Source organism: Lepisma saccharinum, chromosome 6 (assembly GCF_977018435.1).
Source record: "Lepisma saccharinum chromosome 6, izLepSacc3.1, whole genome shotgun sequence".
Classification (NCBI taxonomy): domain Eukaryota; kingdom Metazoa; phylum Arthropoda; class Insecta; order Zygentoma; family Lepismatidae; genus Lepisma; species Lepisma saccharinum.
This window is the reverse complement of record NC_139234.1, coordinates 93,196,088-93,223,231: the sequence shown is the minus strand read 5'-3', so window position 1 is coordinate 93,223,231 and position 27,144 is coordinate 93,196,088. Positions and strand designations below refer to the sequence as shown.

The window sequence follows — 27,144 nt, the reverse complement described above, 5'->3', positions numbered from 1 at the left end:
AATACAACAGCAGATCCTGGTTCAGCAATGTACTGTTTTATTTCCGATTTATAGTTAGGTAGATCCTCTGAATGAGTTTGCAATAATTTTATTACAAAAACTCTACAATAATGACGAATCATAACCAAATTTTCAATAAATCTTACAAAACTAGAATATAAAACGTAGAAGGTAAAAACTCTAGTATAATCTGTACCGGTTTAAATATCGGAGTTTTGCCAATTCCGATACCGATGCCGATGTGTCAATTTCGGCCGATTTTCATACATCTGTAATCGGCTTCGGCACATCCCTATTATATACCAACTTTAGTGAAATGATGTGCAAAAGTAAAAATGCATGTTAAACGAGGAATGCCTATAATATTATGCCGCTACAGCTCTAAACTAGTGAAATTCCTAAAAAAATATCATTTGGGTCAAATTGACCCAGTCTTGGTACTCGAAGGGTTAATATGCACTCATGAAATTAAATATTAATAAATAAATTATGGCATATGGCACATATATGTCTAGGCTTGTTGACAAATATAAAATCTGGTTCATAGGCGCGGACTCCATGGGGCTTAGGGGGGCTCGAGCCCCCCCAATGTTAATGATGTGGGGGCAGGGCCCCCCAAATAATTTTGCTTAAGAGGATCTAATATATTATTTTTCTTCTCTTGTAAAGTTTACTCTGAATTGTGCCAAATGAACTTAACTTTAAATACACATTTGAAATGATCTAGACCATCAACTTTGGGGGGCTGAGACCGCTAAACCATCGACTTTGGGGGGCTATGACCGGAGACAGCAAAACACATGACTTATTACTATATACTTTTATTTATTTAAAGACATGACACTACAGGCAAATGCGCATTTACAGTGTCTTGTATTATAACACTGTTTGGTACACAAAATATGCAATCAGAAGAATTCAAAAAGTACAATAATATGATAATATGTGTTACAGTAATATAAAAATTAATATAAGATTAGATATGAAAGAGAAGTATAAAGTATTAACCTGACAGTTTGGGTTAGAACTTACACATGATAACCAAGAAAATAACCAAGGAAAAACATATGTACTTCACCTTACATTTAAAAACGATGATATATAGATGTAATGACAGTAATTAGTAAATAACACAAAAGAAAAAAGAAAAATAGGATGGACATAAAGATACTGTACATAAAGAGACTGAACTAATAAACAAAGTTAAGCCTCGGCTGGATGTTTCTCTCAACAGCTGAAAACTGCTTCTCCTTCTATTGACAAAATCTCCCAACATATGCTTCCAATTTCGATGATACTCTGCAAGGCTTTTCTAGAAGGATACACGGAGTGATGTAATGATAAAAAAATCAATTTGGGATTCTAGTTTGGCGTACAAAAAATTGGAAATTCAGCATCAATTGGATCTGAAAGCAGCTTTAAATGGGACGTTTGAAGAGTTTTAAACCATTTTAGCATTTAAGTTCAATATTGTGCATCTTAGTGTCGTGAATTTATATAGATAATTCCAAGCGTTTGCACAATATCTTCAACAGAAATTACATAATTTTATTTTAAAAAAGACAAGTATTTAGTTCCCACGCCTTCTGCAAGTTCGGGGATTTTCCGCTTATGGCGCTGCTGTCGTTTCTGGGCAAGCAACCCTCTGAATGTGTATGCTCCCATCTGCGGCACCGGTCATGTACCGCTCGGAGCAGAGGAGGGGGAGGGGGATGGTTTCACACCGCAATTTGTAAACTTATCTTTCTTTGATATCTGGTTTATGTTTTGTCCGCGCAAAGACCTTGGAAACTCAGGGAAGTGCATTCATTCCTTCAGTGAGTGGCTACTGTCAAAATACAAGACAGACAGTCGAGGAAGTGAATCGCCTTCACTTAGTTTACACAAATTACGTCGGTTCGTACAAGTCTGATCCGAAACAAGAAAGCCAGTTACTTCGTTGACTTACTCTGTGATGCTCTCCGATTTTTTTTACATATCTAGGTTATATGCATCATATGGGAATTGAAGAAAATGTAGGATGGAAGAGGGTGGTTCAGAGATTCCCATTTTCGCATTTTGACTTTTGTTTTTACCTAATACAATAATTATACTTATACTAAATCTTTTGCGCCGCGCTGAGACTCAAGAACTGACTTATTTTAATTTATTGAGGCTCAAATTAAATAATAAAATAAACATTTAAATTAACGTTCATCATCATCATATTATTATTATAAAACGTAAAGCTCAAAATTTAATAGGACGACAATGCTCTGTGTGAGTTTGGTGTGGAGTAACAAAATTTTAATAAATTTATTTCCAAACCATGAATTTCATCTGAAATTAATGATCTCCCCGATCGCATAGTGGTAACGTTATCAACTTGTAATCAAGGGTTCCCGGGTTAGGGTCCCACTTTAAACTGTAGGTCCAATCCCAATTAGCCTATCTGTGCATAACATAGGACTTAATACAAAAATTAATGTAAGATTATGTAAAAATTGACAATTTTGACTGACGTGTCGGCGTTAAATGAACCTAAAAATTAAAAGACAAATTACACAAAAATAACAGAAACTTTACGAAGGGGAAAATTTATGTTACTGGTTGGAAGATGTAGAGGCTGGGGAAAATGAGACAGGAGACACTTTCCTGGAATCCCCTTTAATTTGAACAGTGACTTGACATTGGTAACATTAACTAAGGAAGCATTCATTCATTAACTGACATTCGAGCCTATAGGACTTATGAACTTGCGGTGCATCACAGTCAGAAATCTGGTGAAATCTTAATATTTAGTTACAACTGGGATCCAAACCACTCCTTCGGGAGAGACGTGCCTTCACCGGCTATTGAACCCGGGGCCCTCTGATAGTGTTGCCCACGAGACGAGACGAGACGAGACTTTGGTCTGTCCCGTCCCATCTCGTGAAAATGCTGTCTTGTCTCGTGTCTCATCTCGTGGGCAACACTATCAGAGGGCCCCGGGTTCAATAGCCGGTGAAGGCACGTCTCGTGTCCCGTCTCGAAGGGTTCTGTCTCATCTCGTCCCGTCTCGTTTTGTCTCATCTCGTAAAAGTGATCCGGGATATCATGCCAACAAAAGTCAAAAGTAGCAGAAACACAATATTTTTCCGGAAAGTGGGATAAAAGGTAAAGTGTTCCCCTGTGCATAGCACCACGCCATGAAGGCGTATAGGGGGTGTGGGGGTAACGCCCCACACTTTCTTGATCCGGTCGTGAGTGGGGGTGATGTGATCAGCATCACGCCCCTGACCGCCTTTACCCCCGAGGGTTTCCCCCAGGTACCCATGTTATTCGACGCTGGGTAGGCGCCGGGGCCGCTTCCACCGTTAGAAAAGTTCCCGGATTTGAACCGGCCGGGGATCGAACCCGGGACCTTGAGCATGGTAGTCAGACGCATTACCGACTGAGCCACCGCGGCCACTGTGGGATAAAGCTCCAAATATTTTACCCATTGCGTGGTGAGAATAAATAAGGTTCGTTAATCATGAGGACATTAATATTAAACATGCAGTTTGTTGGTTACTGATTGCTAGGTATCTTATGAAATCTACCTTGTGTTTTTCCTCGCTTCCATACAACTGTCTATCCATCGTACATAAGTTAGTGCTCTTTTTCATTACTACTATACCTTTTGGAAGTCTTCAAATGTTTTCCACTAGACCTTCTTTCTTTCTGAATGTCGCACTTCCGTGCACTTGAAAATGTACATTTTTTCTTTAAATTCTAAGCTTGGCGCTGGGAGCAACAAAAAAGTTTTTAAATGTGTAGTACGAACACAAAAGACTATTTAAAATTTCAATACTTAGTATATTACAAATAGAAAGCATTTATTGTTCTTAATATTGTTAAACATCTTCTATGACATAAGTTTCAAAAAGTGTTTCTTTGTGATATTGTGCTGTTTCTGATGCTCAGCTTATGACGCACATACTTCTTTGTTTTCCCTTTAGCCTCTATGTCAGTACCACCACCGCTTGATCTAATTTATCCTTCGGCAGGCACGCATCTAGAAATATATGTAAGGGGAGGGTGTCCGAGCCAAGTGTTTCAGAAAAAATGATAATAATAACATTAACGACAACAATTAAGCAAATGTTTAAATTAATACATTAATATAATTCATAGGTCTATTCACCTGAATATGTAAATTAATTAATTATGTTATTGTTATTACATGAAATGTTACAAAGATGTTAGAAGAATAGTAATGTAACAGCACGAATATTAGCTAATATCTAGCTTACGTGTAGTTAAGATCGCCTAAATTCGCATAAAAACAGCTGTCCTGGCAAGAAAATTAATGTCAAAAAAGGTGATAAATTGAATATTTGCTGAATAACAAAAAAGGATGTTACATCCAGTTGATGAAAAATAAAGTTCCTGATTAATATTTTATGCTCATTATTATAAGTAGTAGTGTACATCATAAATCTTCATTGATACTGTCATTCAAAGCCGTATGATCCCAATAGAATCCTTGTTTTCTAGTAAGTTCGGCAGGAATAAGTAACCCTCGATTATGCTAAACAAATATTGTGTGTTTAGCTAGAGCAAGGCCCCAGGTGGATGGAAGAAGCCGTTTCTGCAAAAGTGTATGGTTTACGAAGCGAAGAAACGTGACAAAACCACCACGTATGGAAGGCAAACCTGCATTTAGTTTATATCGCATATTTACAAATCCGTGCCACCCGATGTTATAAAAATCCCAACTTGAATGATTCTTTTAGACATGCTATAGTTGAAAGAAATATGTTTAGATGCACCAAAAGTGCATCATTATCAGATTATGCATATAACGTGTTATTGGAATCAACATCTTTGAGTAAATTGGGTGCCTCCCCGATGGCGTAGTAATAACGTCGAGGTCTTGTAATGAACGGTCCTCGCGTTCGATACCCAATGGACTCAACTAAGTGCATCGGATCGCACATTAAACTGTAGGTCGGTTCGTGATTTAGCCTATTTGTGAATCAAGTGGACTTAAAAAAAAAAGAATTATCAACCTTAAGAATATTAGAATCCACTAATTAACCCGCAGGTAAGTCAAATTTCACGTATTCCTCTTCATTCTCGTTCATAGACTTCCTGCAATACCTTGTGAATGTGTGTTGCATCCTACCAGGTGCGAGAAATGTGCAGAGTTATTCTTTCCCTGTACTGCGTTATTTCTTTTCATAACAGTAAGGCTAAATTCTCGTTTTATCTGAACTTTTAAGAAATGTGCAAAATACGTCTCTATCTTTAAACAACCACCCTTTCTCATGTATGTGTAAAGTAATCCCACCCTGTCTCAGAAAACCTTTTCCCACGATGAAATGAAGGAAACAACTATCAAGTCTCAACAATTATCATTTTTTGCTTAAATTTCCTATCATTTATACAAACAGTAGCACATATCACGTCCTTCGGTGCAACACTGTCAACAGCTAATGTTACTTTCCTCGTCCTAATCAATTTACTTCCAACCAGTGACGGCGCCAGGGAAATGTGACTGGGGGGGGGGGCGGAAGGCTGGCAACAAAATATTGTAAGGGGCAGTCACATTAACACACCCGAAAACACTACACATATATATACCAGGTGGTTATAATTAAAGTGACGGTGTTCAGAGTGGTACAGCACGGGCTGTAATGAGAGTAGCAGTCTGAAACTTCGTAGATATGATAATGAAGCAATGCGCTCGCGAATTATACAAAAAAAAAAAAAATAGTTCCAATTCTCGCCACCAGGGTGAAAAACGGCGCTGTAAGCAGTCAAAACGTGGAAATTTCCATAACTCTGACGTCAAAGTCGGTGAAATTGCCTAACCATTGTGTGAGCTCCCTGGTTGTTGTTGGTGACGCTTGTTGCTTTTTCCTTTAGTAATGTTCATGTAATTCGAATAGTGAAATTGTAGCGATATTTTATTACAAAGAGTATTGTTTTCTGCGATTTATAGTGTTTTTCCTGTAACTATACCAAGTTTTGACTGCTTACAGCGCCATTTTTTACCCTGGTGGCGAGAATTGGAACTATTTTTTTTTTTTGCATAATTCGCGAGCGCATTGCTTCATTAGCATATCTACGAAGTTTCAGACTGCTACTCTCATTACAGCCCGTGCTATACCACTCTGAACACCGTCACTTTAATTATAACCACCTTGTACATATATAATAATACTTATAATAATAATAATAATTATTATTATTATTATTGTTATATTCATGTATGGTGTTTTGTGTTTGTCTTTTATTTAGAGTGGACGTTTACTGCTTAAATTTACTTCTTGATTACGAGTTTATCTCCACATGATTCGTTTTAATAAAGACATTAATTCTTTTTTATTGGTAAGTTCCGTTGTCTCTAGTGCCCTATTTCAGTATTGGAAGACATTCATAATTTTATAATTCGTCTTTCTTGAGATGAAACTACTGATATAAATATTTAAGTTATAAGATAATAATATAAATGACGAAAAAATGCTTCGAAGAGTTTAATTTTCTTGGAAAATAAACGTTACGTTGGAAGAAATTAATCTTCTAAAGTATTAGAAACAATGTGAGGCACTTAGTGAAGTGCAATTCTCCTGTAGGAGAATTCTGCTCTATGTGCTTTTGAGAATACATTGCCCACCTTTGGGTACGTCCAGGACTTGACATTTCTTCTCAATGGTAAGAACAGCCAAATGAGGCAGTTTGCATCCAGCATCCTGTTTGTGGCGAATACTATTTATTTATTTAATTACGCTTCAATTTTGCACGTACCGTGGCTACCCGATACCCAAAATTTTCAAAAAGGCAATATTGAAACGTACAACGTTGTAGAAACGGCTACTGTAAATTGTTAATTCGCCCGGCCCAGTGTAGGACCCTGAACTTCGTGTATCGATTCGTTTTTTGATTTCCTCCAGGACACAAAAACAACTTAAATCGCCGAGTGCATGCAATCTGGGTTAACGTAAACTTCTTGAGAAGTGGGGGAATCGTCTAGTTCCCCATCCCAAGAAAATTACGTATGCCCCTAAACAACCCAGATAAATTCTCTCCAATCCACTAGATTACGCTACGTCTAGTCCTTTTGCAAAAGAATAATCACTTAGTCTATTTTTTGAATTGATCAAAATTAATATTCCATTTAAACAAACTTTTATTCATAGACAGATTAGTTTTTGTAAAAAGGGTAACAGTGACTTGATCAGAACAATATTTTTAATATTTTAAATTATGCAAAATGTAACTAGAGGCCAGCATAGTTTGCATTTTACCTACCCACTGCCCGCTTGCCCGTGAGGACAGGTATACCTGCTAGCCTGCCCACGGCAACGAGTCGACTTGCGTTTTTACCCGGGTTCTTCGTCTTCCAGGCGCTCTGCGCTTACAAGGTAACTGGGCATTCAACAAGACCCGGGCGCCTGCAAAACCTGCTGGAAGGAAACAGCACTCCGGCAGCGTGTCGCTCCAGGTGTTTCATCACCACGTGGACAGCTTCAGCCAGTGTTGCCTACTTACGTAGCTCGTAAATCCTACGAGGTCCTAGGAGGAGCTCTCTCCTCCAAGGAGAATTTATATACTTAGCGATTTCAGTTCAGCGTAAGCAGTTTTTATCTTATTGCCAGGAAATGCACGCAGTATTACAGCTTCATTTATTTAAATGAATGATCGAGCAAACAAAAATCTCCTCACTGAAAACTAATTGCTTTTCATTGCATGGTGCCTTAACCAGGCACGCAGTGGCGCAACCAGAGGGGGTAGGGTGCATTGCTCACAAGCTTGGACGAAAATTAAGTGTAGCGGAAGGGTCAGGGTGGGGGTCAAACATTAAAGTACAAGAAAAAACAGACTAGCAGAATTTAAGAGTAGCAGGGCTAAAGGGTACTCAAGATGGAATTAATTTTCATATTTTTCTTGCATTTTCCTTCCAGACGGCCAAGGGCACCTGCAGAGGGGGAATGGAGGGGTAATTGCAACCCCTTGATTTCAAATTTTATGAAAGTAGAAATATATTATAAAATATTATCCAGTCTCATCAAGTTCAATGCCGTAGCAAAGGGGTAGCGGGAGTCGGCCCTGAGCGCCGAACGATCTAAGTGAGAAAAGTTTTAAAACAGAGAATGCTATGGCGGCCCGTGATATTATTTGCTATTAATGTTGGTTTGTTACGAGTTGGATGAATTGATTATGTAATACGTCGCTCCATGTGAAAAGAAAATATTGTAGATGGAAATTTTACATGCCATATGTCTGTACATTCGGAATGCATTTATCATGCACTTTCTTTCTTTCAAAAACAGTTTGTGTGCTTGTTTTCCATTATTAGCTAATGTGAAATTGACGTGTTGAAAAAAAATATTTCTAATCCTCTGTTTCAACACAAATGCGCGTGAGAACCGACTTCTACCCCCTTTTTGCGTGATTTATGAGGATTATAATGCCTTTCATGCTACTTTATTACTATTATTGTGATTGTTCTTGTTGGCACGTTTATCCAAGTACTTGGCCCTACCCCCCAAACGAGGGTAACGGCAATGGCCCTGGCTGGCTACGGCCCTGGTGTTCGCAGTAGAACAGTGTGTTGTTCGACTCGCGACCTCAGCGTCGAACGTGACATGTTTCAGTCCTCTCCTATATCACTATATATACGTATATTGGTTGTTTACGACATATACTTATGGATCCTGTGCCACGGAAAACCTATTTCAATGTGTGTGTGTGTGTGGGGGGGGGGTAGCAACATTCGTAAATCTCATTTCATTGGTGATGTGGCTTACGAAGCTTCGAGTTCCCTTTTTTAAGTAGTGAAAATCTATTGCAGTTGGCAACACTGCAGAACGGTGTGGGCCAGGTGCAGTTTCTACTCGAAGCAACTACGTCATGCAGAGGGAGGGGTCTGCAGTTGATGGAAAGAACGAACTGAGACCTACTAGGTATCGTAAGACTGCGGGTACCCGGCGGGTCTACAATGCCTGCCAGGAACGATCTGTGCAGGTGGGCATACAAGCTGCTCAAGCGAGGGTGTTGCGCAGGTTGCATGGCATTTCAGGAGCGATGTCTCGCGAACGGGTCTGCTCCAGGTCTTGTGCAGGCCTTTAAATGTAACAGTTCAATGAAAATTTGCTAAGTCTATAAATGTTTACAAATTGGAATTAAACGAACCTCCAAGTACTACTTTCACCTTCGCTTATTCCCTACTTTATCCTTTCTTATTTATAGTTCCAATTTAAACAACTTACAATAAATAACAATGATCTCTCCCCAAAATTTAGTTTGTATATATATATATATATATATATGCATTCAATCCCTTCCCAAATCTTCATCAAATATTAAAACAATTAAATATAAATACCTACACCCTGTCATGAAATACGTCTCAACAATTGTGGAAAAAGTATTCGAGATGTTGCCGAAACAAGTCATTGATCAGGTTATCAAATAAAAGGGGGTACTCGCAATGTTCCAGCCGGTTACGGAGTGGAGAGACACACAAAAAAATATGATTTAATACTACTTGATTTCTTTGTAATAACCAATTCAAAAATAAGTGGCTCAACAATTTAGAAGGATTAATCGGTTACTACACAATTCGCGTATGCCTGTTAATACAATGAATTTGACAAAAGCCCCATATCGACCTTCTTCCTTCCCCGTTATGTAATGGCAAAAAGTCCTGATGACTAGGACGAAATGGGCTGCTCAAACGTATAACGTTAGCTACAATGCCATGCCATATACGCCACAAAGGGGAAGAAAAGGTCGGGCTCCTGTTTCGCGAACTACTGTATATACCTGTTCGTGTCTCCGCTCCGGCTGGCGAGTAATCCTGGTCTGTCCTGGGTAACGCGTGTAAGAGATCTCTCTTTTGTGTCTTTGTTCTCTCAGCTCCCACCGCTGGTCAAACGACGAGTCTACATTACGCATGCGCGAGTGACGAGCCGAGGCAGCGAACGGCCTCTGTTGAAAAACTGCGCAACTTGATACATTACGTAATGATCCATGAATTGTTTCGGCGCATGACATATCTCACTCTCGTAAATAAAGAGAAGAGAGTGACTGTGGCGGGATGATATTTATGTAAGTATATCAACCGTCACAACCTCCCTCTGCTCCGAAAAATCCAGGTCACACAGGCATAAAGTTAACAATAGAAAACCATAAAATTACACCCCTAAAATGACTAAATACATATTCTTAAAATTGCAGCAATTAAATTTTTTATATATTTGGATATACTCTTTTTGTTTTTTGTTTGTTTTTTGCAAATTTTCTCCAATTTCTCCCATAATGAATTACAATACCCAAGAAATTTTTTTTGATATTGAATTAATTATATAGATAATTGAGATCCAAATCAAGATTAGATATAAGCCACTAAGGATACAGAAATATACACATCCTTGTGGTAAGCAATCAACAATGCATTAGAGGAGATCCACTCCGCAAATATAGCAAGTAACACATTTTAATAAATATGCCTAAAAGGCTATAAGACAATATTAAAATAAGATTATATGATTTGATCTGAATAAATATTGGGAGAAGATATCCCAAGATATAAATGACAATAAATAAATATATTATAGTACTCTGATAATGAAAGACTAGTAATAATAAGAGGCATTATGAGCCCATATCTATACATACATATATATATCACCTATATATTTCAATGAGGAACACCTGTATAGCACCACACAATTTTATTATATCACTGAAGAAATTTAAAGAAGGTGTCCTGCTTTTTTAACAAAGTTCCTGCACTAGGAAATATATTTCAAGTTTATAAAATCCCATTAATTCAATGGTGTTGAAATAAATTTTTTTCCATATATCATATGATGTCACACAATAGAGTTTCTGGTGACAGAAATCCTAATAAATGTTCATATATAATTACAATCATCTTCTAAGAATCCCTATGCATCCTGCACAAGGTACACAAAGAAGAGAAAAACTTGACGAAATATTCCATATAAGAAAAGGGGATGTTTAATCCTGTAATCGGTAACATCCAATACAGTTCATACATTTATAAGGGAAAACGTGTATATAAACCCGTTTCAAGGAATCCTTAAACCATTCCATCTTCTTGAACAAGGTAATTTCGTTTTATAACAAAAGACATACTTCAATACATTTTCATCAAGGGAAGTATCATCACTAGAGGCATTTCAAACAGTATACTAAGGTCACGATGCGGCAATTTTCTTAAATTTTGATCACAATCTGCACATTACGTATCGTAATTTCTTCTTCGTCGTAAAACACTATATCTGCAAAACATACCTGAGGAACACCAGAGTCAATCGGTACTAATCCCAAGTATCCGTACTAGAATCCTTATCCATCAGGAGTCAAAGAGATGCAGAGGTGACGATCTATGTAGAAGAAGGTTTAAATCCATTTTGGCTAGTGCAGTTGATGAGCGAAGATCTCCAGATAGACGACGGAGACGTATGACTACAGGCAAAAAGGCAGAATCTGATAGCAGGGCACTTCAAAGAAGACGTCGATATGCTCAATAGGTGTAGTAGGTCATCACGGTACAATTCTCCACGAAATGATAACATGAAAATAAATACAAACCAAAATTTACTAATAAGAAGAGAAAAGAAGGAAAAACAAGAATTATAGGAAAGAAGAAGAAGAAGAATACCATATGATTAACATATACAGATGTACATTGCTACCAGAAGGTGACATTATATGTCTAATGCATAAAGTTATTAGTTGTTTACATTATAATCAGATTGTCTACGATCCTTATTAATGCTCTGATTAAATCTGCCTCCGGACCGTACATTGGGCGGTAATTTAACACGGCAGTTAGCCTTAACATGGCCCCATTTTAAACATCTAGAGCACTGCTTATTAAGTCTAGAAACACTAGAAATAGGTATATTGCCTGTGACCTGATTTAAAGTTGTCGCCATCAACCACGATGCGTTTGCAGCCAAAGCCTCACGCCACAACATTTTGAGGTTTCCCCCCGTTTTCCTGAGGACATTCGTCAAAATTAGTGATTCTGGGTACATATTTACGCTGACAATCAGCTGAACTGATAAGACGAAGAAGAATAAATTATTACTATCTTCTCCGTTACATAAAGACAGTGCATCGATATCGGCATCCAAATTGCGTAACATTACTTTATTTGACAATGATGATTTGAATCCCGATTCTTTGGGGTCCTCAATGTCTGATTTATCCGCACCTGTTTGGGCGGGTGGGGTAAAAAGTACTTTGGGCATTTTAACATAATCTGGCCGCTTGGGAGTAGTTGTAGGATCTAATTGAACAAAGCCCTTAAACTGAGACATGACGTAGTAAGGCTACAAATAACAATTAATTTTATAAGTCTGTCAAAAGGAGCTAGGAAAAAAAACTAAAGATTACACTCCGCAATTTAAGTTCTCCATGGCTGCTACCATCTTTTTTGTGGCGAATACTATTTATTTATTTAATTACGCTTCAATTTTGCACGTACCGTGGCTACCCGATACCCAAAATTTTCAAAAAGGCAATATTGAAACGTACAACGTTGTAGAAACGGCTACTGTAAATTGTTAATTCGCCCGGCCCAGTGTAGGACCCTGAACTTCGTGTATCGATTCGTTTTTTGATTTCCTCCAGGACACAAAAACAACTTAAATCGCCGAGTGCATGCAATCTGGGTTAACGTAAACTTCTTGAGAAGTGGGGGAATCGTCTAGTTCCCCATCCCAAGAAAATTACGTACGCCCCTAAACAACCCAGATAAATTCTCTCCAATCCACTAGATTACGCTACGTCTAGTCCTTTTGCAAAAGAATAATCACTTAGTCTATTTTTTGAATTGATCAAAATTAATATTCCATTTAAACAAACTTTTATTCATAGACAGATTAGTTTTTGTAAAAAGGGTAACAGTGACTTGATCAGAACAATATTTTTAATATTTTAAATTATGCAAAATGTAACAGTTCAATGAAAATTTGCTAAGTCTATAAATGTTTACAAATTGGAATTAAACGAACCTCCAAGTACTACTTTCACCTTCGCTTATTCCCTACTTTATCCTTTCTTATTTATAGTTCCAATTTAAACAACTTACAATAAATAACAATGATCTCTCCCCAAAATTTAGTTTGTATATATATATATATATATATATATGCATTCAATCCCTTCCCAAATCTTCATCAAATATTAAAACAATTAAATATAAATACCTACACCCTGTCATGAAATACGTCTCAACAATTGTGGAAAAAGTATTCGAGATGTTGCCGAAACAAGTCATTGATCAGGTTATCAAATAAAAGGGGGTACTCGCAATGTTCCAGCCGGTTACGGAGTGGAGAGACACACAAAAAAATATGATTTAATACTACTTGATTTCTTTGTAATAACCAATTCAAAAATAAGTGGCTCAACAATTTAGAAGGATTAATCGGTTACTACACAATTCGCGTATGCCTGTTAATACAATGAATTTGACAAAAGCCCCATATCGACCTTCTTCCTTCCCCGTTATGTAATGGCAAAAAGTCCTGATGACTAGGACGAAATGGGCTGCTCAAACGTATAACGTTAGCTACAATGCCATGCCATATACGCCACAAAGGGGAAGAAAAGGTCGGGCTCCTGTTTCGCGAACTACTGTATATACCTGTTCGTGTCTCCGCTCCGGCTGGCGAGTAATCCTGGTCTGTCCTGGGTAACGCGTGTAAGAGATCTCTCTTTTGTGTCTTTGTTCTCTCAGCTCCCACCGCTGGTCAAACGACGAGTCTACATTACGCATGCGCGAGTGACGAGCCGAGGCAGCGAACGGCCTCTGTTGAAAAACTGCGCAACTTGATACATTACGTAATGATCCATGAATTGTTTCGGCGCATGACATATCTCACTCTCGTAAATAAAGAGAAGAGAGTGACTGTGGCGGGATGATATTTATGTAAGTATATCAACCGTCACAATTTCAAGCAAGCCTTTTCAAAGATTTTAAGGACAACCATCTTCGTAACGCTGAAGAGTTTTGGGCAAAATTTGTGTTTCACCTTTCAGGGAAATGTTATCACAGGATAAAAAATCAGACAAAGGTTTCAGTTATCTCATAATTCAAGAAATATTCTGACCCTGGCATTACTTACTCATACTCTACCATTCCAACGTATGTCTGTGCTACCCAATTACAGGCACGTATGGAGTTCGTGGGAAGAAGTTCTTCGATTTTGATATGTACGAGAAAGAGCGAACCTGCATCTAATCATTGAAGAGTGGCAAATCCTAATAAGCGTTCTTTTAAATGCCCACGATATGTTTTGAATCGAATTTTCAGTGTAATTTGCATTTTAAGGTTCACGTTCAATACATTTCCAAATAATATCCCCTCATTAACTTCAAGAGTATCGAAGAAATTCCCTTTGTTAAGGTTTCCTCAGACTCATCATCTCGAAATTCAAGTTCCTGAATAGTAAGAAACCGCGATGAATCCACAACAACTGACATGGAGTGACGGGTTTTCTTCGATCACCTTTGGTCCTGGGTTCGATACCCAGTGGAGGCACTTTAAACTATAAGTCCAGTCCCGATTAGCCTTACTGTGCATAAAGTGGACTTAAAACATCAAATCTACCAACCAGCCAAATCTTGAATCAACTTTGAATGTCTTTTAATAATTAGCGTTGTCACTAACGACCACGATTAGAATAATTTACCCGTACTACAGATGATATCTTGTGGTCCTCAAAATATTCGTGATGTTTTAAAACCATCCACATTCAACACCTTTTCCCAGTTCTTAAAACTGGTTAAAACTTAGGTTAATCTCGGCTATTACAGGACATAAATGAATGAGAAATCACCTATACCCAGGTCGGCGCTCGAATCTTGAAAGAAAGTCACACACACATAGCTATATACGTATATACTAAAACAAATCAATATTTGTTAATCAAGTTGGTATTAGAAGCAGGAAAGTGATATCATGCAGAATACACCACTTTGAAAAGGTGAAAATCGTCATACTCTTATAAATGAACTCTCTTATAATTCGATATTTAATTAACTTCAGTTGGGGTGCCCCGGGGGGGGGGGGGCGAAGTATCTGACATGGGGCGTCCCCCTGCCCCCCTCTCGCGTCGTCACTGCTTCCAACCCTCTAATAACTTCGCTGCTGATAGCCTCACCTTCGAAATGGAAGCTAGTGTGTCGGCGAATAATACAAAGAACTTGTGTTCACTGTCCCTCTTTCATTCAAAGCCTGCCGTTTTCCTCTTCAGATTTTCCTGCAAAACTTCCTGTCAGCAAGCAAACCAAATTACAGATTTTTTATTGCCACTCCCTTGAATCAACCTTCATTCCTACCTCAGGCCTGGATTTATGGCACTTACCCGCTACTGCAGGTCAGCCTCGCCCCTGTGTTTGGTGTTTGCCCCCCTGAAGCAACGGTGTCCATTGTTCAAAGCGAAACCTCTGTCAGTGGGGAACGGCGAAAAATAGTCTCGGAATACACCCTGGCCATAAACAGGCTCCCGCCACCCTGACATTGCTGTCAGCTTCCCTCTGAAATTTGATAAAACTACTTTGTGAAATTTGTTTTGAAGGCTAAATTCACAGAATAAAAATAACAGCTACAACATTCCTTCATCTGATTTACAGAAAGGCTAATCGGGACTGGACCCACAGTTTAAAGTGGGATTCAAATCACTATGTGCCTTCACCGGGTATCAAACCCGGGACCCCTTGATTACAAGGCGACGACGCTAGCACTGTACCATCGGGGAGTCCCCTCGTAGAACAACGTTTTCTTCTACGACGATTATACAGAACTTTGTGCACTTCTTCATTTGAAATCTATTCTATATCAGCCTCGGTATTTCGTTATTACAATCCAAGGAATAGTATTCTCCTTAAATAAGAAATAAATAAATAAAAAAAGCATTGAAAATAATCTTCAAACGGACGTAAAGAAATCGAATCTAACCACCTGTAGATTGCCTGAGGGAAACAACAAGAATTTTCTGAACAAAGACATTTCCGAAATTTCCATAACATTCTAATAATTTCGCAACCCGTGCAAATAATCATGTGGTAAAATAATTGTCATGGTTCCCTGTAAACACTAAAATCACCAAATTAGTTATTTCCATATTTCCCGTATTTTCTCCTCCTCTTTAGCTCTCAGCTGTTCGGAGTGGGATAATACAAGATTATTTGTATCTAATTATCCCCTTCTCTTAGTCTTGCTAATATCTTGAACTCCTTAATAACTTTCTCAACAACTACTTATCAATTTGTACTGCCATGTTTCCTACATCCTAATAACATTTACTTCTGTACTCCCTTTGATGTAAAAATTAAATAATAATAATAATAAACCCTATCCTGTCCGTTTATCTTTCCAACCTATATAGCTGACACTATTTTTACAAGATAAATCTCGGACTCCACGCCACGATGTTTTCACCCCTCCTTCCACCTTCTCTACCTGCTCTTTTACTTGATTTTATTCAGAATTGTATTAGTATCTGGAGTACTATCGTAACATAAAGTTATTAACCTGGAATAAATTGGAAAAAATGGGCAGTAACGCTGTGTTTCGAAAGAGTATAGAAAATAAGTTAGGTATTCATTTATTAATCTCTCTAGAATAGTCTTCTTTTGACTTAATACACGCTTATCAAGGTTTCTAATTGAAATATTTTATTCCAAGCAAACAAGTATTTGCAACTGATCAAATATTTTGCTTTTATTTTTTCGAGACATTCGAGACGAGACGAGACTTTTCAAAAGCCATCCCGTCCCGTCTCGTGTCTCGTCTCAAAAACGAGACGAGAAAGGCATTCCGTCTCGAATTTCAAAAGGCTTGTCCCGTCCCGTGAGCAACACTACCCTCTGATTACAAGGTGTTACTTTTAAGCCACCTGGGAAGCCCTCCTTAGTAATGCATAATATTTGAATACAATTGAATTGTGTTCCTTTTCCAGCAGTTTAGCGAGTAAAATTTTAAAATTTCGCTTACACTCGAAACTAGGGCGACTTTTTTTTCGCCTCATTTGAGCTGGAATGATACTTGGGAGAGTCTAGAACTTGTAATACAGAAAACTAACTTTTATTTATAACTCTTTTATCTCTGTGTGTGTAAAACCATAGTATCTCTTTCACGATTAGGTCTTGTTCCATTTTCCCTTCTGCGTTCTTTGCTCTCTCTCCCTGGCTCTTCAGATATAGAGCCTCCTTCATTTCTTGCCCTTCTCTTTCTCTCTCCCTCCACTTGCTCGTTCTCTATTTCGCTTTCTACCTTTTGCTTCTGTTTCTCATTCTCTCTTTCTATAGTTTTTTTCTGCATGCCTATCTTTTTGTTTCTCTTCCTTCCTTTATCTCTTTATTGTTCTGTACTGTTTCTTTTCTTTGTTCCTTTTCTCACTCAATCGTGAGAAATGTTTATCTTCATTTCTCTCAATCCACCCCTCACTCTGTTATTATAGTCTATTTTGGTTGGTTTTCCTCTTCCTTTTCCTCTCTTTCAGTCTGTGTTGCCTCTTTATTTCCACTGGAGGCACATGGCACAGTGGTTCGGATCCCACTTTGAACTGTAGGTCCACTCCCGATTAGCCTTTCTGTGCATAAAATGGACTTAAAACCACAAATCAATCAATCTTTATTTTCACTTTCATTCTCTATCCTTGGTTTTTAAGCATCATGCTCCAGCCTCCTTTAGCCTCCCCCGCCCCTAGAGGTGGCAGGCATCCTTCAATGTTACGTGTTTATTTGAGAATGGGTGAACCCCAGAGCCGCTTTATGAAGAGAGAAGGCCGCAAAAATCCGACCTCACAAAACACGCCCAGGAACCTAATCTTAGTTTCCAGCAGGCCAGTGAGCCGCCCAGCAGACTTTACAAAGGGAAAACTTCCCTGTTATTGCCCTTCAATACTTCTTCTTCTTCTTCTTTTTTTTTTGGAAATCAACTTTAATATCTATTTTTTCATTCCAAAAAGAATAGTTTCGGAGAATTAGAGATTATAAAAAGGAATTCACCTTGGCTTTTCTGTCACTTTTGAGCCGAGGACTATTTAGGGGAGGGAGATCCAGAGGGCATTGCCATACGCAGAGGGGGTGCTAAAGGAGCTACAGCCCCCCCGAAATTTTTAGAAAATAAAAAATTCAAATGAAGGTAGTAATAAAGTAGAAAAAACTCAAAATGACCCCCAATAACCATTTTTGTGTTTGAATTACTTTTAAAACGAAGGATTAAAATGGCAATTTGAGCTCATACCAAATGAAAATAAAACACCAACACTGAAATTGATTTACGGCAATGTATTCTATGATTCCACCAAATATTTAATCTGCCTCTGTTCAGTAAAGGTTAGATTCATGACACGGAACCCGCATTCACATTCAATTGTAGATATTGGTACAATTTCAATTGAATTCACATAATCCTTGACCTTGAGTGAGGTGAAAATGTGTCTTGGCTGACATGATTCCATAAATAACACGTTCTTAATCGTCTAAATGACATGTATGTGTATTTAATAGGACCATATTCATATTCAATAAATATTCGATCCTTGATCTATTTGACATTCATTTCTCATTTAATTTTTTTGCGATATTAACTACACCTAAGCTAGATAAAGAATATGTGTTGTTATATCCCTGTTCTTACACCGTCTTTTTGCCTATTCAAGTAATAATAATAATACATTAATTAATTTACATATTTAATTAATGTCATTAATCTAATGTGAATACTTTAATTTCATCATTTATATTATTATTATTTCTGAGACTTGGTTCGGACTCCCCCCCCCCGAAATATATTTCTTGAGATACGTGCCTGCTTTTGACTAATCTTGATTGATTGATTGATTTGTTGTTTGAAGTCCACTTTATGCACAGGAAGTCTAATCGGGACTGGACCTACAGTTGAAAGTGGGATCCGAACCACTGTGCCATTTGCCTCCACCGGGTATCGGACAGACTAATCTTGAGTAATAGAGGTCCCGAGTTCGGTGGTTATGTACAGAATGGTATTTGAAAGGGAAGGGGAAGTCCTCCATCTGCTTGCTAATATTTGGTTATATATATATTTTGTACCGAAATGTTGCCTTTTTATTTACCAAAAATATGTGCTTCTAGTTATACCGCAGTTTAAAACCCTGGTCTTGTGGTGATACAGAAGAGCCCCTTTTTAGCATTGGGTTTAGAAATATCTGCCTAGAAATACTAGTACTCCCAAGCTGCCCCTAAGAGCGCGACAAGATATTTTCCCAACTATCCCCTGAATCACCAGCCTTTCAGCAACTAGGACAGTGTCCCACAAGTGTACAGAGCTTTTATACAAAAAATTTGTTTACATTTTTCCAACGCAACAACAATATGGTTGTTTATACATTCATAGTTACAGAACTTTTACAACAATTTACAATTTTCTTGTATTTTAGAAAGATACCAAAATCCTTTAAATTATTTTTCAGTAAGAATTCAGTTTAAAACCCTTTACATATATGATATTAACAATAACATATTTTTAAAGAAGGAAATACAACATATTTTAAAGTAAACGGAGTTGAATGCAGATTAATCTTACACAGATGCAACAGTTAGTACTTGAAAAAGCTGCAGTCAAGTGGGGCGACACAAATGTTAACTCAATTTTTAATGGAGTGTGGGTTATCAAGTTTTACTCCTGAGCAGCTCAGTTATTCTTGTTTCATAATCTCATGCTTGCAGCTTGAGTATAGTCTGCTAGAATTGTCTGAGGAAATGTGCATTTCTCTGTTACTGTTTTGCACATTGACTGACATTTCTGTAATAGTTCTTCTCTAAGGTGGAAAGAGAGATTTGTATTGTGTTTATTTAACAAACATAAGAATGGTCTCGGAATCAAAATCTACAATTGCTAAATATAGTATTTATCTATTACATATAACTGAGTTTGTAACTTTGCAAAAGCCAATTCACAAATTGTAATATTACTGTATGAGACATGAAGATGCAGTCGTAGTGTTTTTTGTCTAGTGCTGATAGTAAAGTTGGCTACTCTGTGCTGTCACATTAATAACTTCTGAACGTACAAATATTTGAGGGCTGTCAGATAACTTTGGAGAAGTGTACTTTTCAGGAGGGTGGTTGGTATACAGGTAAGGAATCTTCGGAGGAAGAAGGGCAAAAATTGGAGGAGAATTTTGTGGGTTGTAGTCTGGAAGGAGGGTATTTTGCCTAGAAATTAGGGATGGGCCAAAATGAAATTTTGGCTGATACTGATATAAAATTTACCGATAACCGATATTCTATCGATCCGATATAAAATTCCAAATGATCCTTGACCTCGTTAATAAATGTTTTGTTTCTCACCATGTAGATATATCAGATTGGTAAAATAATCAGTAATTTTACCGATACACTGATGTGCCTATGTTGGCCGATACCGATAGTGCCGATTCATCTGTCCCATCCCTACTACAAATATTGTCATTGGAGGTTACGGGCAAAGGTGTGGATATCAAGGAGGAGATGGAATTAATTGGAGGGAGTTGTAAGGGATAAGGTGAGGCCTTTGGATAAGACATCCATTTTGGCAGTGGAGAGTTCTTGGCTGGATAAATTAAGTACAATCTGGTGGTTTGGATGTAGGTTAGGGTCATTTGTAATCGTGGATCTAGCAGGAGTAAGTTTTGTTCGTGGGTGGAAATTTATCCAATATCTATAAATTCACAATCCCACTGACTCATCGGCATAAATGGTCTCTGTGAAGGAAGCCCTGGATGCAAAAAATGCTCCACCAAGACCCCCTCCCCCCTGAAATTGTCTCAAAAGATGGAAAAATTACAGGGTGGAGGGCACCCTGTAAACAGACATTGTTAGGGACGTCAAAAAGGGGCATTTTCACCCTTAAAAAAGGGGTGAGTGATCCTACATTGTGTCTCGCAGATCAATAACACAGAGATGAATCAATTCATTATTAGAAAACTTGCTTCAAGTAAGAGTTACATCTACATAAGACTAAGCAGTTCAGATATAGATATTGGTACAGAATATGAAAATATCTACATCGTGGCTGTTTAAATAAAATGTTTAGATGTATAACAATTATTTTGAGTTTGCCATGTTTGTTCATGACCATAGAAATGGACGTTGATAGAGAACTTAGGGAAAAGTCATTTTCACCCCAAAAACTACGTTAAGTGCGTTATACTTGAATTTTCGAATTCACAATATGAATGTCAGAACTTATTGCTGGGAATGACGGAAAACAATTATTTTTCAATTAAGTTTAAAATTGTGAAAATAACAAAAGAAGTAAATATTTTTTTTTTCAATTTAGTGTGTGTATTGAATTTGCTTATATAAAACATCTGACTATTGTAACGCATATTACACAGTTTATTATTAAGAAAATAAGCAACAATATATATTCGTTCTCTTCCAATAGTGATTCGATGAACTGAGTTAATAATTGTTGATCGGCATTTGCATTCTCAGTGCCTTCAAAATAACAGTGGTTCGATTAAATCATCCCCACCCTCCACACTTTTTGTTGGTGCAGATTGGTTTTGATGAACTATGAAGGCTGCCAGCTTGCTATAGGTGGTAGTCAGTGGGATATTATTGCAGCCAAAAACTATCTGTTGACATCTCCAATAAGACATTGCCATGAAAAAATGTTCCACAAAAATCATGTGATCCTTATTATCAAGGAAGTTAATGACAACACTAGCAGACACTTGTTTTTGGTAGCCACTTGACACTAACCTACTTTAGCAGCGATAAATGGTTGATACCAGTTCAATATGCCAAAAACAATTTGTGCCATCTGATTATACCACCCTTATGCAATACAGCTCAACTTATTGACACTTGGAATGAATAAAATAATTAGAAATTAGTTGATGGTATAATTTTATGCTGAACACCCTGCACTTGAGATTATGAGTTGACTTTTCAATGGTTAGTGAGGCAGCACCATGTATAGAAATTGTGTGCACTTTAGTTCCTGATAAATGAAAGCTATAATTGAAAACTTGTGAAAAGATTATTGTATTATGTGATTGTATGTAGTTGCTTCAAATTATATAAATACGGAGAAACTTAGTATGTTTTCCACAAAGCAGTTTTTAGTTTGTTCTATTAATTTCGGTAGCTACTGCCACAAACTAAAAACAGATTCACGGAAAATGTGAGTACTAAGATTCTCTAATTATTTACTATCATGCCTCTCATTTCGTGAAATATGTCAAATTGTAGTTGCAAATTCTGTACTCCCTTGGTAACAGTTCTAATGCATTTCCGTATTTCAGAGAGTACTTTTAAACTTGCATCTCCACCATGTCGGGTACATAGTGATAGTCGAAATGTTCGGACAACACGTGCTGCTCCTAGTCCTACTGCACCACCTGCTGGAGAACATTCAGACCACTTTAGTTCAGATGAAGAGGGAAGCATGAACCTCAGGAACTCACCTGATGAACAGGTATGTCTTCTTGGTAGGGACGTGAAGTTTTTGGTCTGCGCTATTAGGTCTGCCATTTGTAGTCTAGCTGGTGATAGTTTGATTAAAAGAGATTGTCTCGCTTCATTTTGCAGTTTGGCACAGACATGACTGACATTGTTTAACGTTGTCCTGAAATTGAATTCGCTCGGCAAGCGGGGGGAACTTCCCAGAAGAGACTTTTCGTTGGAACGGGAAAATTTTGAGGGAGAAACACCTGCTGTGTTGTTTTTTTGGGGGGGAGGGGGGCTAGTACAGAATACAGGATATTGAGTTCACGGAGGGATTTTTTTGTTATTGTTAGAGAAACGTGATGTGTATGATTGTGTTCAAAGATTTGAGTGTTATCATTCAATAAACATTTCATATTTAGTGGCCCATGAGACGAAATAGTTTTTCAAATTGAAGAAATTTGGTCATTTCTCAAAAAAAATAAGCCACAATTTTTTTTTGTAATGAAACTAAAACTTCTCTCAATTTTCCAGAAAAACGTATAAGCATAGAAGGAACAGTAAAATGCATGTAAAAATAAACCGATTTATTAATAACACCGAATTTTGCTCTAAACCGCGAAAAATAACACCAAATTGCAGTAAAAAGTAACATCTACATTTAGGGAAAACTAAAACTTCATGTCCCTACTTATTGGTGAACTGTTACATTTCCTTGCTCTATAGTAGAATTATTTATATAATGTTGCAGCATGGGTGCATGTTTATTCCAAGTGCTTTTTTATACATAGCACATGTGTTTTCAGTAAATTCTATGCTATGATGTTGTTATACGAATGCTTGCCCAAGATCAAAACCACTGAAATGTTATGTAAATAGAAGAGAAACCAATGGTAACTGCCATTCATTTTAGGTTTGCAAGTTTTTATTACATTTACTCTCATTGAAATAATTATTAGGAATTCATGTTTGGGGAATAAAGTACCTGGTTGTATAATAAATACACATAAACCAGATATCAACTTTACCCCCACAAGACTTACTTTTAAAGGTTCTATTAATTTCGATGGCCCCTATGAACTGCCTACACTAGTGCTCCTAGTGGCATGCAGGGAAACGAAAGGAACCGGAAGCCAGCTCAGCAGTGAAGCAACAAGTTCCCAAGCGGACGGTGGCTATGGGTCACCGAAATAAATAGAACCTTTAAAAATGTAGTCTCGCTGAAAAAGCTAGTAATTGGTTTACATGTGTTAGTAACAGGAATCTCTTGACCATTAACAGTTTTCTCACATAATTGAAGTTTCACAAATACAGTGGAACATCGATTTTACGATATTCAAGGGACCAACCTGAAAAAGCTTGAAATCGAGGAAAATTTTGTAACATTTTGCAATGTTGGGACCATCAAGATTGAATGTACAATGTTGGAGAATGTAAAATCTGGGAACGTAAAATTGGGGTTCTACTGTATGCTCTCATTTCCAGAAGTCCATTGAGAATGTAAATATTCTGTCAATTTTTTTTCATTTGTTTTTTCAGGAGATTCCTTTCAAGTTTGACTTGATATATTACTTGGATCTTTGTCACCATTGCATTGAAAATTTGTATCATTGCAAAGACTGATATATGTTGAAGCCTGTCTAAAAAGTAGTAGTTGTTTCTTTAGTTACTTATCCTGTAATTAATAATTGAAATTTCAGATAGAAAAATTGCAATAGCTTTGATTTCAGAGTGCCAGTGTTCTATCTGTAGATAGAACACTACATTCTGGAAACGAGATGGAGATGAAAGAATTTCATTGTAAATTTGTCATTTGGTAGCAAAGTGAAGTAAATAATTCATATTTTGGGTAATCAGTAAACTAGTTTGATACTACTACTATTCAAAAATGTTTGTCTGTTAACAACAAAAGTAAGAACTGAATACCATTACTTCTGTTGAGCAGCTCCCACAAGAATGCACATCTCATAAATCGGATGGTGCTTGTTGTTGGTTGAAAAATTGTCCTAAGGTTTCATTGGCTGTTGGAGTTTACATTCTCATGGCTGCTTTCGAATTCTGTACATGAACCAAAAGGTCTGTGAATATATCATTATTGGTTGTACGAGGGTGGATCATTAAGTATCGCACAACAATTTTTTCCCGCGATGTTATTGTGACTGGGACGTTGAAATTTTACAGATGTATGGTTTGAAGTTCGCACTAGAGACAGAATTTGTTTGATCAGGTATAACTCTTGTGGCAGAAGCGTGAACTACTTAACAAAAATGGCACGCATGTTATTGTCGTTAACGTGTGAAAAGCAAAGAGCTGTAGTTCGTTTTTTGTGGACGAAAGGACAAAACCCAAGTGAAATTCTCAGGGAAATGTCGAGCGTGTATGGGGAAGACTGTTTGGACCGTAGCAACATCTCCAGGTGGTGCACATTCTTACAAGGAGGCCGTCTGAAGCTTGTTGACTCGTCCCGTTCCTGGCGACCAGTAAAAGCTGCAACGAAAATGAATGTTACAGCCATTGACCAGGCAATTCTCAATGACCGGCGGATCCATCTGAGAACCTTGTCAGGGCGGTTCAACAATTCAGACTTTCATCTGTTTGGCCCAATGAAGAAATTCCTAGGTGGCCAACGTTTCAGTTCCGATGAAGAAGTGCAATCGGCTGTGCGCAGATGGCTGTATTCCCATTTAACGGAGTTATATGAACAGGGTATATTGAAACTAGTGCCACGATGGGAAAAATATGTTGAAAGGCTTGGCTCCTATGTCGGAAAGTAGCTAAAAGATGGGGTTTCAATGTGTATAATTTATGTTGTCTTACCTATTAAACTTCCTTTTAAAGAAAATGTTGTGCGATACTTAATGATCCACCCTCGTATGATGGCATCAGATGATAGCAGAGATGAAACAATGTCATCCTAAATAGATCACAGCTAAAATATCTCGATTCCTTTACAATTTGGAGATAGAACCCTTTCATTCTCAATGGACGAACTGTCATGCTGATATCTGCATTACAATTTATTTCCAGATATATTATTTCCTGCGAGGGAGCCAGATTCTTCCTCAGCCACCAAAGAAATTCGAGGAACTCCAGTATCTGGACTTGGATCTGGATTCAGATGCCAGCGCCCAGAGTCCCAAATCACCAGAGAGAGTGCAATCAACTGCAACAGTGTATAAGACAGTAGATTTTGTGAAGACTGAAGCTTTTAATAGAACAAAAAAAAAGGTAGAAGAAGATAGGAAAAAAGATGAAAGAAGTACAGAATCATGATGACAGTGCTTTGATTAGTTTTTATTGTTATGCAAGCCAAAGCTTTGTATTTTGTGTGCCACATTTCAATTAAAATATATCACAGAATGTTAAGAACAGTGCCATTGAATATAATTGATTACATTGATTTGTTGCTTTATAATTTTTTCCCAATAAAGTTAAATAGTATTTTATTTCTGCTTGTTTTATTTGAACAATTAACAATAGTGATATTGCATTTATATTTCTCAAAATTTTGCATGTGTCAATTTTACTTAATTCAGCACCAGGTGTTAAACTTGAATTTTCTTTTTAACACAAAAAAGTTAACCGGACATAATTAAAACCAATGTAAATTAAACATTGATAAGGATTAAGTATGTCAATCATACTTGTTTTGTGCTTGTGTATACGGTCTATAATAGAAGCTTGAGTCCGAAAAGAAAATAGTTAGATATGGATGTTATGAACAGTCAGTTTTAATATAAACAATTTAATTAATAAGTTTATATATAAATTCTAGCATTCACCAGATTTCTTTCACAACAGACTAATCCTTTAAAATGTTTATGTACATTTAAAAAATGTACAGATATTTGGATAGACATGCATGCTAAAAACATGTAATCATTTCATTTCTTCGTAGAAAAAGAAAGCAGTATATGATGTAATAAACTTGAGGTTGAAGGTCTATGAAACGGAAACCATTATCGTAAATGAAAACAACACTAAAAGACAAAAGAACAGATTAACAGCTGTAAAGATAGAAACAAATGAGGAAGGGTGTTGAAAGTGAGCCGGAGTTACAGAATATTTACAGTTACATGTTGTGAAAGAAATGCCCATTAGATTTACTGTTGATGCATCCTTTCCTTAACTGAAATACTTTCTTCAATAAAGTTCAAACCGTAAAATTACGAGGGATGTTTTCTCTTATGACAAATATTCTGTAAAAGGTTGGCTGGTCGTAAAAATGTTATGTTCACAATGATGCATTTTCTGTCCTTTGAAAATGGCAAATGCTGGTTTAGTGTTTTAGTCCATCAAACTTTGACATTAAAAAGAGAAATTAACGAGTAAAGAACTGAACCACAATTTACTTGTGCAGCATGGTTATCAAACATATATTGCTTTTAGTAACATTTGTTTTCTTATTTCTTTTATTAGTCCGTAAAATGTGTGAACAAATCAATGGCAGTAACAAAGATGCCGATACTCAGCTTTTACGCTGGACTCTTTCCAAAGTTTCAGAAGCATAAGCAAAACTAATTCACTTTTATACCAGTGTGTACAGGTAGGTGTGTTCATGGGTGCAATGTTAACGATGTAGAGGCAGAGCCCCCAAATAATTTGCTTAAGAGGATCTAATGTATTATTTTACTTCTCTTGTAAAGTTTACTCTGAATTGTGCCACATGAACTTAACTTTAAATACACATTTGAAATGTTCTAGACCATCAAATTTGGGGGGCTGAAA

At 37.2% G+C, this 27,144-nt stretch overlaps 1 protein-coding gene across 1 annotated transcript in view; it reads left to right on the top strand.

The window, feature by feature from the left end:
• Positions 1–25,862, top strand: part of dos (daughter of sevenless) — a 73,259-nt gene extending 47,397 nt beyond the window's left edge. Inside the window, exons 5-6 of the mRNA XM_083124231.1 lie at positions 22,275–22,447; positions 25,444–25,862. Of these exons, the coding sequence (XP_082980357.1) occupies positions 22,275–22,447; positions 25,444–25,689 (419 nt within the window). The 3' untranslated portion in view covers positions 25,690–25,862. The remainder of the gene's footprint in view (positions 1–22,274; positions 22,448–25,443) is intronic.
• Positions 25,863–27,144: the final 1,282 nt, after the last annotated feature.